At 38.3% G+C, this 15,216-nt stretch overlaps 1 protein-coding gene across 7 annotated transcripts in view; it reads left to right on the forward strand.

The window, feature by feature from the left end:
* Nucleotides 1-14,956, forward strand: part of HECW2 (HECT, C2 and WW domain containing E3 ubiquitin protein ligase 2) — a 404,779-nt gene extending 389,823 nt beyond the window's left edge. For all 7 annotated transcript variants that reach the window (XM_060105711.1, XM_060105717.1, XM_060105714.1 and 4 more), the window contains one exon: nt 12,810-14,956. In XM_060105711.1, coding sequence (XP_059961694.1) covers nt 12,810-12,921 — 112 coding nt within the window. In that variant the 3' untranslated portion in view covers nt 12,922-14,956. The remainder of the gene's footprint in view (nt 1-12,809) is intronic.
* The last annotated feature ends 260 nt before the right edge of the window (nt 14,957-15,216 follow it).

Raw genomic sequence — 15,216 nt, forward strand, 5'->3', positions numbered from 1 at the left:
CACTAGCAATGTGATCCTAAGAGCTTAGATCCACCTCTGAAGAGTAGGAATATGCCATGCTCAAGGAGTATTTGTGACAAGTGAGGGAGATAATGTGTATGAAAGTTCTCAAGGACAGTATGTTTTCTTTGTTCTTTCAAACCTTTTATTGTGAATCTTCTGTGAGCCACCATACTGCTGAAACTATTAAAATGTGCTCCACAAAAAAAGTACATTTGGAGGAAAAACACAAAAGGAGAACTTCAATGCATGACCATATAGTTTTATCAGAAGTGATTTCTTTACTGATAGTGTTGTCATCACCCTTTATGAAATGTGGGGTGTTACTTAAGTGTGAAAAAGATCTGTAAGATTGGCTGTGGTCTAAAAAGATAGTTTTATAGGAGGGAGTCCATTTTTTCCCACCATCAGAACACATACACTGAAGCCATCTTTCCGGCTAGGTTTGAGTTGCAGAACTAAAGGACTGGTCTGTCTCAAGCTGGTCAACCCCAATGTATTTCTTTTTTCTTATTAGCGAGATGATGATTAACATTTAAAATGTGACATTGTACACACTGGAGACAAAATGGTTGAATGTTGTTCTTACTTAAAAAGTGTATTCCCTAAGAGTTCTGGCATCATCTCGTGTCAGGCATGGGAAGCTGTACCCTGGAGACTTGGAAGTGGCTATAAATGATGAGGGCAGGTAGTACCCGCAGAAGGGAGGGCATCTTAGTCTTTCTAGAAATGGATGATTGAAGGCCTTTAAACCTTTCAAGAAAGCAAATGTGAGTCTCATTCTTTTCTCAGATTTCCTAGTCCCACACTGCGGTAGCAGTGAATAGTATTACTCACAATGTGGGCCAAGAAGTGTATTAAAGTATATAGGGTTGTCTCTGAAGCCAGTACAAGTTGAATCCGTGGCTCTTTTTTTTTCTGTCTTGTGGTAATAAAGTAACTGGAGACCAGATGATAAATAATGATGGGGGCAGACGGGTGTCTCTGTGGAGGCTTCTAGCCTGAACACATAACTGTACTTCCTCTGCTTCATGGTTGGTAGTTAGCTCTATATTTTGCGTTTGTGTAGATTTCCTGTCCCTTGTGCTCTGATGGACTTAGGAGACTGTAAATTCACTTTACTGCAATTGCTCTTAAACATTCCGAAAAACAGGCTGCTCACATGCCAGCAGGAAAATGCAGGTCAAATCCTCTCTCCAAGGGTGGTATAGACTTTATGTGTTCATCTCAGAGGTTCTTGCCAAGTAGGATGATGGGACAGAGGAGTCGAAGAGCCGCAGTCGTGATGGGGGAGCGTTGGTTTTGCCAAAGGGAGGAAACATTCATTTTTGAAAATGGCTGCATCTGGAGATTATTACAAATGAAATGCTGACCCAAATTAAAAAATAAGAAGCAAGAGTTAATTATGAAATGTTTCAGGGAGACAGCTTTGCCAGTGGAATAGAATTTAAAAAGATAAAGCTATTTTTTAAAGATGAGACATTTTTCATTAAAAATTGTTTTAATTAAAGTACAGTAGATATACAATATTATATAAGTTACAGGTGTACAATATAGTATTCACAATTTTTAAAAGTTATACTCCATTTATAGTTGTTATAAAATATTGGCTATTTCCCAGTGTTGTCCAATTATATCCTTGTAGCTTCTTTTATACATAATAGTTTGTACCTCTCACTCCCCTACCCCTATATTGCTAGACATTATTTTCATTTTTAAAACTCTGCTTTTTATTCTTATGTAAAGAAAATATTTCACAAAAAATGCCAAGAACTTAAAAATTTTAAATATTTGTGTATATAATACATATAATACAATAATATATGTGTGTATATAATAAAAATATACATGTATACATATATATATAAAGTTCACTACTGAGATAATCTCTAAACATGCTTCCACTCATTTCTACAAACATAACACACACATGACACACATTTAAAAACAAAATACAATCATAGCACCTATACTGTATATGACCTGCTTTTTGTTTATCATGTATCACTAATCATGAATAACTTTCCAAGTCATTAAATACTGCTTTACAATGTTATCAATAATTCAGCGTTTCCTCCTCTAGTACAGAGAGCATTGTCTACTGGAGCTATCAGCTTGGAAATTGGAAAGTAACTGAGGAGCTGGTGTCACTTTCTTTAATTAAAAAAAAATCCAGAACAAGCGATGGACACTGGGAGGATCCCTTGGTGACACCACCACTTTTCCGTATTGTGCCTGCCTTGGGATGTCCCCCCTTGGTCTCCCAGTTCCCCACCACCTGCTGGTCCCACGGCAGTCAGCTCCATCATTTAATCTCTGATACAAGGCCCTCTTCCACCCTTTCCCTTTCTTCCAACTTATTCAATTTATACTATCTTATAATAGTATTTTAAGGTTTTACTGTATTCTGCCATTGGATCAGCACATGCTAATGAAAATACACCAGTGATGACTAGGAATATTACCTTATTAAAAATCCTTAAATATGCTATACCTTTTGGATTGGTCTTTACTTTGGGAAGTGGGTAAGATGATCGTAAAACATACTTTGCCTGAAAAAGGACTCCAGTAATGAATGTAAAATACTACTGAAATAATTTGTAATTACTGAATGGAATGAAAGTAGTTTGCATTGCTGCTGCCAACAGCATAGAGTCGTCCAAGTCACAACAACTGTAAATCATAAAGTGTGTGTTTGTGAGTGACAGACATTACAGCTGTTAAGGAATGGTTATCCCCTTCTCTTTGGCTTCAAGACCGAAAACTAGTTTGGGCTCATCTCCTTCCACCACCCTAGTCCACTACACCAACCCCTCTCCCCTGGGGCTGCTGCCGCAGCCTGCTGGCTACACACCTGCTTCTGTTCGTACATCCTGTAGTTCATTCTGTGGTCAGCAACCAGAGTGAGCTTCTGAAATCTCCAGATCACCTCCCTCCCCTGCTCATCCCCTCCAGTGCCTTAGAGTAAAATCCATACTCCTTGCCAAGGACTACCAGGTGGGTGGCCTGCTCTCGCCTCCTCTTCTAACCTCAACACATACACTCTCCCCCCGCCAGCTACAGCCACCAGCCTCCTTCTTGAGGAAATGTGCCAAACTTAACTCTGCCTCAAGACTCTGGAAATTGCTGCCCAAACTCTTTTCTGCTGGTTCTGCACGTGGCTGGCTTTCTCATCCCTAAGGGCTCAGCTCAGTGCTCAGAACGGCCCTCCAGGCTTCTGCCCCCAGTGTACCTGCCACTCTGTTATACCTTAATTCCGTTATAGCACTTATTTCGGTTCAGTCATTGTGTTTAGTTATTGGTTTACTTGTTGACTGTCTGTCTCCCCCTCTAGGGTCTAACCCCGTGAGAACAAGGACCTTGTTTGAATTGAATGTGGTTTCACCCCTCGTGCTGAGTTGTAGTGCATAATTGGTACTCAGTATTTTTAGTGACTTCTTAAACTTCAGGTCTGACTCTGGACCACTCCAGACAAGATATGCCAAAATCGCTTCTGTATCTTTATGCCCTCATCTGAACAATAGGGATTGGTACTAATAATTACATTACAGAGTTGTTTTGAAGATTAAGTGAGATAACATGTACAAAGCGCTTAAAATAATGCCTGACACATTATTCAGTAAATTCAGCTATTTCGACTATTGGCCCTAATCCCTAGCCTTCAGAGCTGGCGTGGCATTTTACAATCTTTAGGTGTTCAAGAAATGTGCTGCATCCACCCAGGATATTTATATTTTGTTTGGGCTTCTAAGAGTTCTCATTCTGGAACTGTTCCTTACTGGGTTTTCTTCTGTTGGGTTTAAATTCTTATATTTGAAAAGTATGTACTTTTCATCTATTCCCAGGGGGCATCCACAGGTGAGAAGTGACCTGATTACCAGGCATAGTTTGAAGACTCTTCTGTTAATTATCCCCCATGCAGGAATTCCCACTGTGGGAACATTCCACATTGTATTCATAGATCCAGATGCATTTTAACCAAGACAACCTAATGAGACTTTAGAATAAGATATTAATTAGTTAGTAAATCTAATTCCTCCACCAAGCCTTTAGATACTCATTATGCATTTATTATATGCAAAACTTTATGGGAGACATAAATTGATCTCTGTCCATGTGGACTTTAAAACACAGAGAAGGAAGTAATAGATATTTAAATGAATAGATAACCAACATTACTGCCACCAAATGGTATATGACCCATGAGTAGTGGGCGTAGTAAGTACCATAGAATTCCTTTCCATTGATTCACATTTATTGAACACCTGGTGAGGGTCGGGGTTGTGCTGTGCCACCATGGGTTACCCAGATATTTGTGAACTAGTCTTAGTGAGAATTCCTGCCCTAAATCTCATGGTCTAAGAAAGTATTAATTGGGATAATAAAGAAATTATGAATATTTTTTAAAATCATAACAAAAGTTATACCTTTATTTGTGTTAATAAATCTAGGCTAACAAAACAATCACTGAATTACATCAATTGAATTTATCACTCCATGTGATTGGTAACTTTGTATTTCTTATTTTGATAACAAGCTCCGAATTCATCACCTACCATGCCCATTTCCTCTATTCCCTGGCGTGTTTAATGGCACCTGTGCCATATCAAGCTCCACGCCCAGTCCCTAGCTCCCTTTAATGCGTGGAATAAATGGGAAAGGTCTCTGCATGAGCCCACCTCACTTCCTGATGTGATCCTACCTCCCTCTCTGGCTTCACGTCCAGCCTTGGCTCCTATCACTCAAGCACTTGTAGTTCTCAGGTTTCCTGATGATGCAATGCTTCCTCACACTTCCGGGCAGTCTGCTGGGAATGTCCTTCTTGTTGCTGATCCAGAAAAACCCTACACACCTATAAATCCTTCAAGGCTTGGCACAGATAGTGTCCTCTGTAAAGCCTTTCCTGACTCTGCAGAGCAGACTTGTAACTCATTGTGTGCAGGGCCACTGAGAGCCCATATGAATCTTTTGGATTAGACAAAGGTTTCTTACAGTTTTCTGGAGAAATGCAGCCCTGAGCTAGGGATTATGGGTTGGTGAGCAGAGCCAAAGGTAGGTTGGATTACAGTGCCTACTGGCCCCAGCCAGATCCCCTAGTACAGAGCACAGACTGCATAACCTTTAGTGGGTCCCATTTGCCTGCATAATTTACTGTCAGAGTGCAAACTTGTGGGCAGAGAGCAGACTATTCATCCTCATGTACCAGGGGACAGCTCAATGTCTGGCATGCAGTATGACCTCAGTATGTGTTTGTTCAATGAATGAAGGAATAAATGAAACGTAAGTTGAAAAATTAATTTTTGTTCATCAGGGCACTTTGTATAGGAATGACAAGCTTTCAAAATATGGGGTCTTCAATGGGGGACATAATAAAAGAGGGTCTGCAGGTGAAAGTGCTTGGGTGCTACCTGAACACTCAGTGGGCCCTGAATTAGGGGGCCCTGGAGAGCTCAAAGAGAGTCCCTCTTTGCCTACCTCATAGCCCAGCTCCATGCCAACTCTGCTCCCTCCAGCCTTCCCTGCCAACAGAACTGTGGGAGCACCTGATTCCCCTGTGGGGGAGCCTATAGGCGCTATCTCAGATGAGGGAAATTTGGACTTGACAGGTAAACTCGGTCAGGAATGCTCACATTTCCAAAGAAATCATGACATTAAAAAGTGATAAGCTCTAGTATCCCTTAGGAATTTTCCAGAATGCTTTTAAGTATTTTTTTAACATCTTTATTGGAGTATAATTGCTTTACAATGGTGTGTTAGCTTCTGCTTTATAACAAAGTGAATCAGCTATACATACACATATATAAGTATTTGGTTCTGATTGATTAATTACTTAATGAAAAGGTGGGAATAGGAGTAAGGAAACAAATTAGGATTAGGCACCACTGCCAATCAAAAAGAAAGAGAGTACTGATAAAACACATTATAAATGATAATGCAAATTTGAAAAAATTATTCGATTTACATACATTTTATTTCTAGGGCTATATCTACTAGATAAAATGAGGCCCATGCTTTTCACCTCTCACTCTCTCTCTCTCTCTTTAAAATCCTGATTGTAATTTCTTCTTCACCTAATATTTTGAGTCCTTATAAGCTACCAAAAATCACTTCTGGGGAAATAGAGAATAAATTAATAAATACATACACACACACAGAAATACATTAATCCGTTAATTGATTGATGAAACTTTAGATGTAATTGTGATTCTTTGGGCTCATTGGATTTGGATAATTGACTTGTCTATAGGAAAGAAAAGAGGGTAGAGCATGTGACCTTCTGTTTAACATTTAAAGAATCCAGAAGGCACCAAGAGATCTATTAAGTCAGACCAGATGTCTGGAGGGCTTTTAAATCTTCTTTATATTGATGCCAGCATGATTTCCCAAAGACCAGTTCAGACCTGCCCTCCTTGAGTGTTTCTGGCTGCATAGATGAAAATGAGGTAAACTCATTATAGCCTTAGTGTGGCTGGCTTTGAAAGATTTGAAAAATGTTCTTTTATTGAGTCTGAATAACTGGATGTGCTTTTGCTGCCAATATCAACATAGTCCAAGGGCCCTTCTGTTATTTTCTGCTAGAGTTTTCTTAGGACATGGAATGGGGCGGGAGAGGGGGTGTGAAAAGCCTCAGAGGATTGTCTTTTGTTTTGCTTTTTTTTCTTCCCTGTTCTTGGCTCATACAGCAAGTTGATGGTAAATATTGGGCAATTTATTTAACCACACTATTCCTCAATTTCCTTATTAGCAATGCTGTCTTGTTTATAAGGAGTTTTGAAATTTCTGCAAGCACACAAAACACTGGTACAAATAGCCAACGTAGTGTGATGAATTGGGAGATTGGGATTGACATATATACACTAATATGTATAAAACGGATAACTAATAAGAACCTGCTATATAAAAAAATAAAATAGGGGGCTTCCCTGGTGGCGCAGTGGTTGAGAGTCCGCCTGCCGATGCAGGGGACACGGGTTCGTGCCCCGGTCCGGGAAGATCCCACATGCCGCGGAGCACCTGGGCCCGTGAGCCATGGCCACTGGGCCTGTGCATCCGGAGCCTGTGCTCCGTGGGCGGGAGAGGCCACAGCAGTGAGAGGCCCACATACCGCAAAATAAATAAATAAATAAATAATAAATAAATAAATAAATAAATAAATAAAAGAAAAGAAAATTCAAAAAAAAGAAACAAATAGCCAATGTAGATATCTTATTTCTAATCCAATTGACGTCTCTCCGCTAGTGGAGCCTACCCGCATCAGACTTATTTGGGGTGATAGTTAAAATGCAGATCCCTAGGCCCACCCCAAACCTTCTAAAGTAGAATCTCAGGGGGTACACCCAAAAATCTCCGTTGTAAACAAGCTTCTTGAGTGATTCTGATGAATTTCACCATATCTCTCTGAGTATCTCTGCTTTCTGGTGAGCATGAGATAGAACTAGATGATTTGAGCACCTAAAAATCCCCTGGTATCTCTCAGAGTTTTCTGGACTGACCCAATCTGGACCATTTTCCCTAGAGTGCCCGTATATTTTGATTGAGTCATTCAGTTAAAAAATATCTGAAGCTTTATTTTGCTAATTCCTATCGTCAAAATGTATGTAATCTGGTAGGATGCTGAGGACTAGCAATTAAAAGTCAGGGGTGGGATGAAGTTAACAGTCAGGCTTCCAAAAGTGAAACAGCATTAGTCTCCCTGCTTTCTGTTTAATGTTCGACTTCCCCCAGGAACCCAAGGTTGCAGTCCTATTCCTGATTTGACCTTGGGAAAACCATTTAATCTTTCTGCACAGTTTCCCCTTCAACAATACATACTTTCTCCATCTTCATGATACATTTTCCAGGGGAGCTGTTCAGTTTATTCAGAAGGAAAGTTTTGTTATGGTAACCATCTATTATGCAACCAGATGTAATTTAGGAAGCAGTGATAGCCTTAGGGTATGGATCAGTGATGGTGATTATGTCTTATGACTGAAGAGGATCAAAAAAGTTGTCCAGTCCTTCTTTTTGCGTTGAGAACTGAAACTATCGAAGAAAAGAGTACCCAGGCTTATGGATTTCATGGGTGAGTTACTGACCAGCAGAGACATGTCTGCATGTCTGCATGTTCCTCTTTCTTTACTCAGAAACCTGGGAGAATGAAAGGACTGCTGTTGACTCCCAACTTGGCCCCACTGCCTGCCCTTGATAGGGATGATGCTACTATATCACACTTACTACATTTTCTTAGATTGTTGTACTACATTGAGACCTGTAGTGATTTTCCAGTGCTGCATAACAGATTACCACAAATCTAGCAGCTTAAAACAACACACAATTACTATGTCACTGTTTCTGTGAATCAGGAGTCCAGGCACAACTTAGCCAGGGCTTCTGCTCAGCATCTCATAAGGCTGAAATCAAGATGTCAGGTGGACTGCATTCTCATCTGGAGGCTCAACTAGGGAAGGACCTGCGTCCAAACTCCCTTAGGTTGTTGGTAGAATTCATTGCCTGCAGCTCTAGAATTCATGGCAGCCTACTTCTTCAAATCTAGCAACAGTGAGAGTCTCTGATCTCTAGATGCTCTTTTAAAAGTCTCACCTAATTAGGTCAGGTCCATTCAGGATCATCACCCTTTTGACTAACTTAAAATCAACTGATTAGAGACTTTAATTACATCTGCAACATACCTTCACCTTTGCCATATTCCATTGGTTACAAATTACAGGTCCCCAGTCACACTCAAATGATGGGGATTATACAAAGGTTTGTATGTCATGGCAGATCATCTTAGAACTCTGCCTACCATAAGACCACAGTGAATTAAAATTCATCATTCAGTTTAAGTATGCATAAGAAATTAATTGGGGGATTCAAACATTACTATTTATGAATTCTCATTCTCATGTATGTGGCCATTTTGTTAATTCTTGACTAGGTAAAATTAACCTTCGGTTAAGGGAAGGTATTTGGTTATCAAGAGGGAAGGAACAGGCTTAACTACCATGTGATAGATATACTACACCTACAGTCCTGTCCTGTCCTAAGCAAATAAAACATTAATTATGGATTATTGCTTACCTAGATAAAGGGTTTGCTTGGATTATTTTATTTCCTAGTTTACCCAGTATGATTCAGTTCACAAAAATGAATTCACACATTATCTATTCAAGATTACAACTGTATAAACTGAGTTACTCTTTTAAGAGTTGTCCTGAAAGTTGATCTGTCACACTCTTTCATATACCAGCACTACCAAAAGAAAAAAATAGACAATGAAAACCTTCTATTAGGTGTAAACATTAGAGATCATCTTTTCAACATTTCTTATCACAGCAACATGCTGAAGAAAGACAATGTATCAAAAATGGGTAACAAGTAACCAGATTGATACTGCTCTGTAAATAAAATGCATAACTAAATAAAAAAGGTGAACAGGCTGGAAGAGATTAGCTAGAGATAAACAAGAATTAATCTCTTTATTTTGTAGTATTTCTTACAAATCAATAAGAAATCCTGAAGTTTTAAATAATAAGTTGACTGCACACTCATTAGGATGGCTATTATCAAAAACAAAAAACCACCCAAAATAACAAGTGTCAGTGAGGATGTAGGAAAATTGGAACCCATGTTCATAACAGCACTTTTTTACAATAGTCAAAAGATGGAAACAACCCAAGTGTCCATCAATGGATGAATGGATTAACAAAATGTAGTATATACAAACAATAGAATATTATTCAGCTTTAAAAAGAAGGGAAATTCTGACCCGTGCTACAAAGTGGGCCTGGAAAATGCTAAGCGAAATAAACCAGTCACAAAGGACGAATACTGTATGATGCCACTCACATGAGGTTCTTAGAGTAATCAAATTCACAGAGATGGGAAAAAGAATGGTGGTTGCAAGGGCAGGAGAGAATAGGAGTTAGTGTTCAGTGGGTACAAAGTTTCAGTTTGGAAAGAGGAAAAAGTTCTAGAGATGGATGGTGGTGATAGTTGCAGAACAACGTGAGTGTACTTAATGCCACAGAGCTGTGTACCTGATGATGGTGAAGAGGATACATTCTATGTGATGGGTATCTTATCACAATAAAAACAATTTTTAAAGAAAAGATAAAGGGGATGAACATGCAGATCACAAAGGAGGTAACATGTAGATCACAAAATGGGAAATGTTACAAACAAGATGACTTGGGGAGAGATTCTCAGCCTTGTTGGTAACCAAAGAAATGAAAATGTTTAAATTTCATCTAAAAGAGGTACCATCTTTAGTCAAATGGGATAATGAATGTTACATGTCATCTGAACACACAAAGTCTGGATGATAATTACATTCAAAACATACTTCTCTTCTTCCTCCCCTTTCCCTATAACAGATTTAAGTCTTTAGTTAATATTTTTACACCAATGTTCTATACAAGATAGATATTTAAACCATTCCTAAGACTTTCAGTATGCTAGTTCAGTTTTTTAAAAAGTAAAACATTGTTCTTGAGGCCCAAGTTGAGGCTCTGGTGTAAGGAAGGTGTAATATGGATTATGTTAAATGCAATTCTGAAGTGGTTTATTATATCAAAGAAAGTGTTTGCTTGCAAAGACTGATTAGGTGATTTTCCCCCAATATATTCTAGAGTTTGTAATAACAAGAGTTGTAAACTCTGAGCCAGTTCTATCTCTGTGTCCTAAAACTGGTACAGACAGTCTCAGACTTATGAGGGTTTGACTTACAATTTTTCGACTTTACAGTGGTGTGAAAGTGATACACTTTCAGTAGAAATCATATTACCAATTTTGAATCCTGATCTTTTCCCAGGGTAGCAATATTCAGTGCCACATGCTCTTATGATGCTGGGCAGTGTCAGTGAACCTCAGCTCCCAGTCAGCCACGTGATCACGAGGGTAAAAAAACTATACACATACAACCATTCTGTACCCATACAAACATTCTGTTTTTCACTCTCAGTACAATAGTCAATAAATTACATGAGATATTCAACTCTTTATTATAAAAGAGACTTAGTGTTAGATGATGTTGCCCAACTGTAGGCTAATATAAGAGTTCTGAGAATGTGCAAGGTAGTCTAGGCTAAGCTGTGATATTTGGTAGGGTAGGTGTACTAAGTGCATTTTTGACTTATATTTTCAATTTACGAGGGGTTTGTCAAGATGTAACCCCATTGTAAGTTGAGGAAGATCTTTATTTTTCTAATATAACAGAGCCTCTTCGAGTTACTGTTTCTAATAAGCCATGTGGCCACACACCTGCTTTATCATCTCTTTGTTATCTCATAGTTTCCACGAGTCATGATTATCTTTTGGCAGTTTAATGAAGGCAATTGGAGTAAATCTTTTTGATGGTAATGAAATGTAGCTAACAATATATATCTTACTAATTGGTCAGACACTGTGAGCCAGGCATTGTATTAAGCATGTTTCTGTGATTTCATTTAATCCTCATATCCTTCTGAAACAAATGATACGATTCTGATTTTATAGGTGAGAAAACTGAGTGGCAGATTTTTAATAACTCACTGCAAATTACACAACTCGTTGGCAGAGCTGAAATTCAAACCCAAGTCTATCCAACTGTAGATCTCTGATCTTCCCATGACACTATGCTGCATCTAGGAGTATAACTATATTTCATTAGTATTAAAGTGATTTATAAGAATAAAAACTTAAACATGTGACTTTGTAAAAACAGCCTGTTAAAAATCACAGCTCCCTGGGCTTCCCTGGTGGCGCAGTGGTTGAGAGTCCGCCTGCCGATGCAGGGGACACGGGTTCGTGCCCCGATCCCGGAAGATCCCACATGCCGCGGAGCGGCTGGGCCCGCGAGCCATGGCCGCGGAGCCTGTGTGTCCGGAGCCTGTGCTCCGCAACGGGAGAGGCCACAGCAGTGAGAGGCCCGCGTACAGCAAAAAAAAAAAAAAAAAAAAAAAAAAAAAATCACAGCTCCCAAAGTTCCATATTAATTCAGGAGCATTTTTTTAAGTCAAAGTTGTTTAGCTCCCACAAACAAACTGTTGTACATTCCAAATAAAATGCTTCCTATTTCATGTCAAAAGTGCAGATTTACTTCCTGATAAGATGTACTATTTGGAGACTGTCTATTTTTTATTGTGATTCAGGTGTAAATAACAGGAAAGCATATTATTTTTCCTATCTTGGCAAAAGAGGAGGCATTTCTAAAAAGAATGTAATGTAATGATTTAAATGGCCATTATTTTGCATTGTGAATTAGGAGAAAACAGATTATAGCACTGGAGTCAAAGAAGTAACAATGGTCTACTGACTTCGACAGGAAACTCCAGCCAGGGAATTTCCCAAAACTCTAAGCCATGAGGCGTGTCTGCAGGTCTTCAGAGACACTCAGTGCTCTTCCCTGACCAACAAAATGAAAAAATGGAAAACTGTAGATTTTTTGAGAGACTTTCAGGCAAATGCCAACTCTGAAAATGAATTACTTTGCAAGAGTTTACAGTCATGTCTTTTAGGAAAAAAAAAACTAACGTCAAAAGAGAAACAAAAATTCACACTTGTCTTTGTAATTCTTAGACAACTAAACAAATAGTAATATGTATGTAATATGGATTTTAAATGGTTGTGAAAATGTAAGGAAAATATTTTTTTAAAGATCCTATTTCCCTTAAAGAAATTCAATTCTGAATTTTTCAAGTCGAAACGTTTTCAAAGTGTTTCCAAAAGGAATGTGAAAATTGGCAACAAACCCATTTGAATATGAAAGACAAGCACAGGCAGACACACAGAGAAACAATATTGTTTCACTCAAAGCGTTCTGAACTCTGTACTGCTTCTTCTGTTTGCAGAGCTCACACTTGTTTTAACCGTCTGGATCTCCCTCCGTACCCATCCTTCTCCATGCTTTATGAAAAACTCTTGACAGCAGTTGAAGAGACCAGTACCTTTGGACTTGAGTGACCTGGAGGCACAATGCCCCGCTCCGTGTAGACAGGCAATTCCAGAAGCTGCCCTCTAGAAGAATGGCTGAATATTGGAAGTTTCAAGAGTATACTTCCATTAGAGTAAAGCTGAGTGCTGTTATTTTCCAGGAACACGTGTTCTGTCACATCTGGCGACTGGATAGTGGTGATGAGTACTCTTGGAAGGATTCGGGTGAGCTTGATGCCCAGGGAACCACCCAACAATCTTTCAATCAACAGTTCTTGACTGCCAAACTTTTTTCCATTTGTTATGTTCCAAGACAAAGATGAACCTGTACATGATCAACTCCATGATAACTTTTAGAGACTCAGGAGAATCTTGAAACTTACCTTTGAACATGATTCAAGCCAAACTGGCAGCACTTGGCCCAATCTCCAAATTAGTGCAAGTTAAATAATATAATAAAAACAAATATATCTCCTGAAAATACATTCATCTAAGCCCTAAGTTATAACAGAATATTCATTTTCTTGCTTATGAGTGCCTGCATGGTGTGCACCATAGGTTTCAGCTTTCATGGGACACAGTGAAAATGAAACCAAGTCAATATGAGGTAACCTTAAAGATTTGCAATAAGGTGGTCTGTGACAATGTATATGCAAAGTGGTATGTGTATAATTATGGCCGAAGACAAACTGTTATTCAGTGAATTACTAATGACAGATTTTATGCTTTATAATGCATGAAAACAGTTTTAAAGTAACTAGCAATTAATCACAGCATATCAGGAAAAAGTACACAGTGAGTTCTGTTTATTTTTTATAAGTTCATTATATTTATGTTCTCTAAGATGTATATAAGAACCTACCTATCATACTGTACGTATCGTCTGTTCCATTTTCGTGTTCCATGCTTACTAGGGCATCATGCTAATATGTATCCGTTTAAGCACTCTCAAAGGGAACAAAAGGGCCTTTTATATTTATAAAGGTACAAAAAAATTCCCCAAAATATTTTGCACTGAATGTACCAAAGTTGAAGGGACATTACAATATGACTAACAGCAACTCCATCACTTGACAAGTATAATAGAAAATAGCTTCTAAATCAGACTTTCTTCACAGTGCCATGTCTACCACTACAAGGACTGTGCATCTAAGTAATAATTTTTTAAGATTCACTCTATGTGATAGTATGATATGCATTTATTTAAAATGCATTAGACTCTCTTCCATCCATCAAATACTTTTCAGGATGGCATTTAATACATATATTTCGTATTTCCCCCACTGCTTTTTATTTGTACAGCATCATTAAACACTAAGCTCAGTTAGGGAGCCATCAGCAACACCCAAGAGATCAGCTCTCTTCAGTAATAAGAATTCCATTTTCCCTCATCAGTGAAGACATCACAAATTGAAACTCTCAGTACTATATTTCTAAGCCTACATTTTCACTGATGCATAATTTTCTTATCAATATTAAGAAACAATTTTTCTATGATATCTCAGAAACTGCATGACGTCACTAAAGTTATTTCTGCCTAGTTTATCAGAGGGTGTTCTTCATTTTTATTGCTTTGGGGTTATTCCACATCCTTGTTTATTTCTTGACTTATGGTCGTAACTAATCAGGTGTTCAATAGAGTGAAGTTAAATTGAGGGTAATAAAATCATTGGATTAAACATTTGGTTTGCCAGCCTATGGTATTACAGGCATTGCCCGAATACTTCTTCGAGAACTATATTTACAAGCAACCATGGAATTCCTATTATGAGGTGTTGGCAATCCTACATTTTATGGAGGTCAAATGCATGATTTTCATAGGTGGTTTGTCAGAACTGATTTCACTGTTGGTTAAGCTACATTTACTATTGGGACCCTCAGGAGGAATACCACTCATGTTACATTCCTGCTCTAAAGGCAAGTACTGTGGTGTGCAGAAACGTTCTGGGGAAAAGGTTACAGAAATCTGGAAATGAGAAGGAAAGATTTATCTGTGTACTATAATTGTATCAGAAAGAAAGAGAAAAAATTTGAACTGGAAATGTTAGTTTGTACCTACTTATCATGAATATAAGTATATATTTAATCTTACAAACTATTTTTACTTGTATTTTTTTCATTATAAGGAAAAGTAGTATAACATGCTTTTTTAAAAAAAAAAAAAACGCATTTTTGATGGTATATAAGATGTTTCAGAGCTGGCATTCTCTAAGCAGCTGATATAGAAGGTTGCATTTCTTTCAAAAATATTTTCATAGACCATGTCGGCTTGCATTTTGGTTTATGACACTTTGTTACCATATTACACGTTATTAGGTAAAGGAG

This window comes from Mesoplodon densirostris, chromosome 8 (assembly GCF_025265405.1).
Source record: "Mesoplodon densirostris isolate mMesDen1 chromosome 8, mMesDen1 primary haplotype, whole genome shotgun sequence".
Classification (NCBI taxonomy): Eukaryota; Metazoa; Chordata; class Mammalia; order Artiodactyla; family Ziphiidae; genus Mesoplodon; species Mesoplodon densirostris.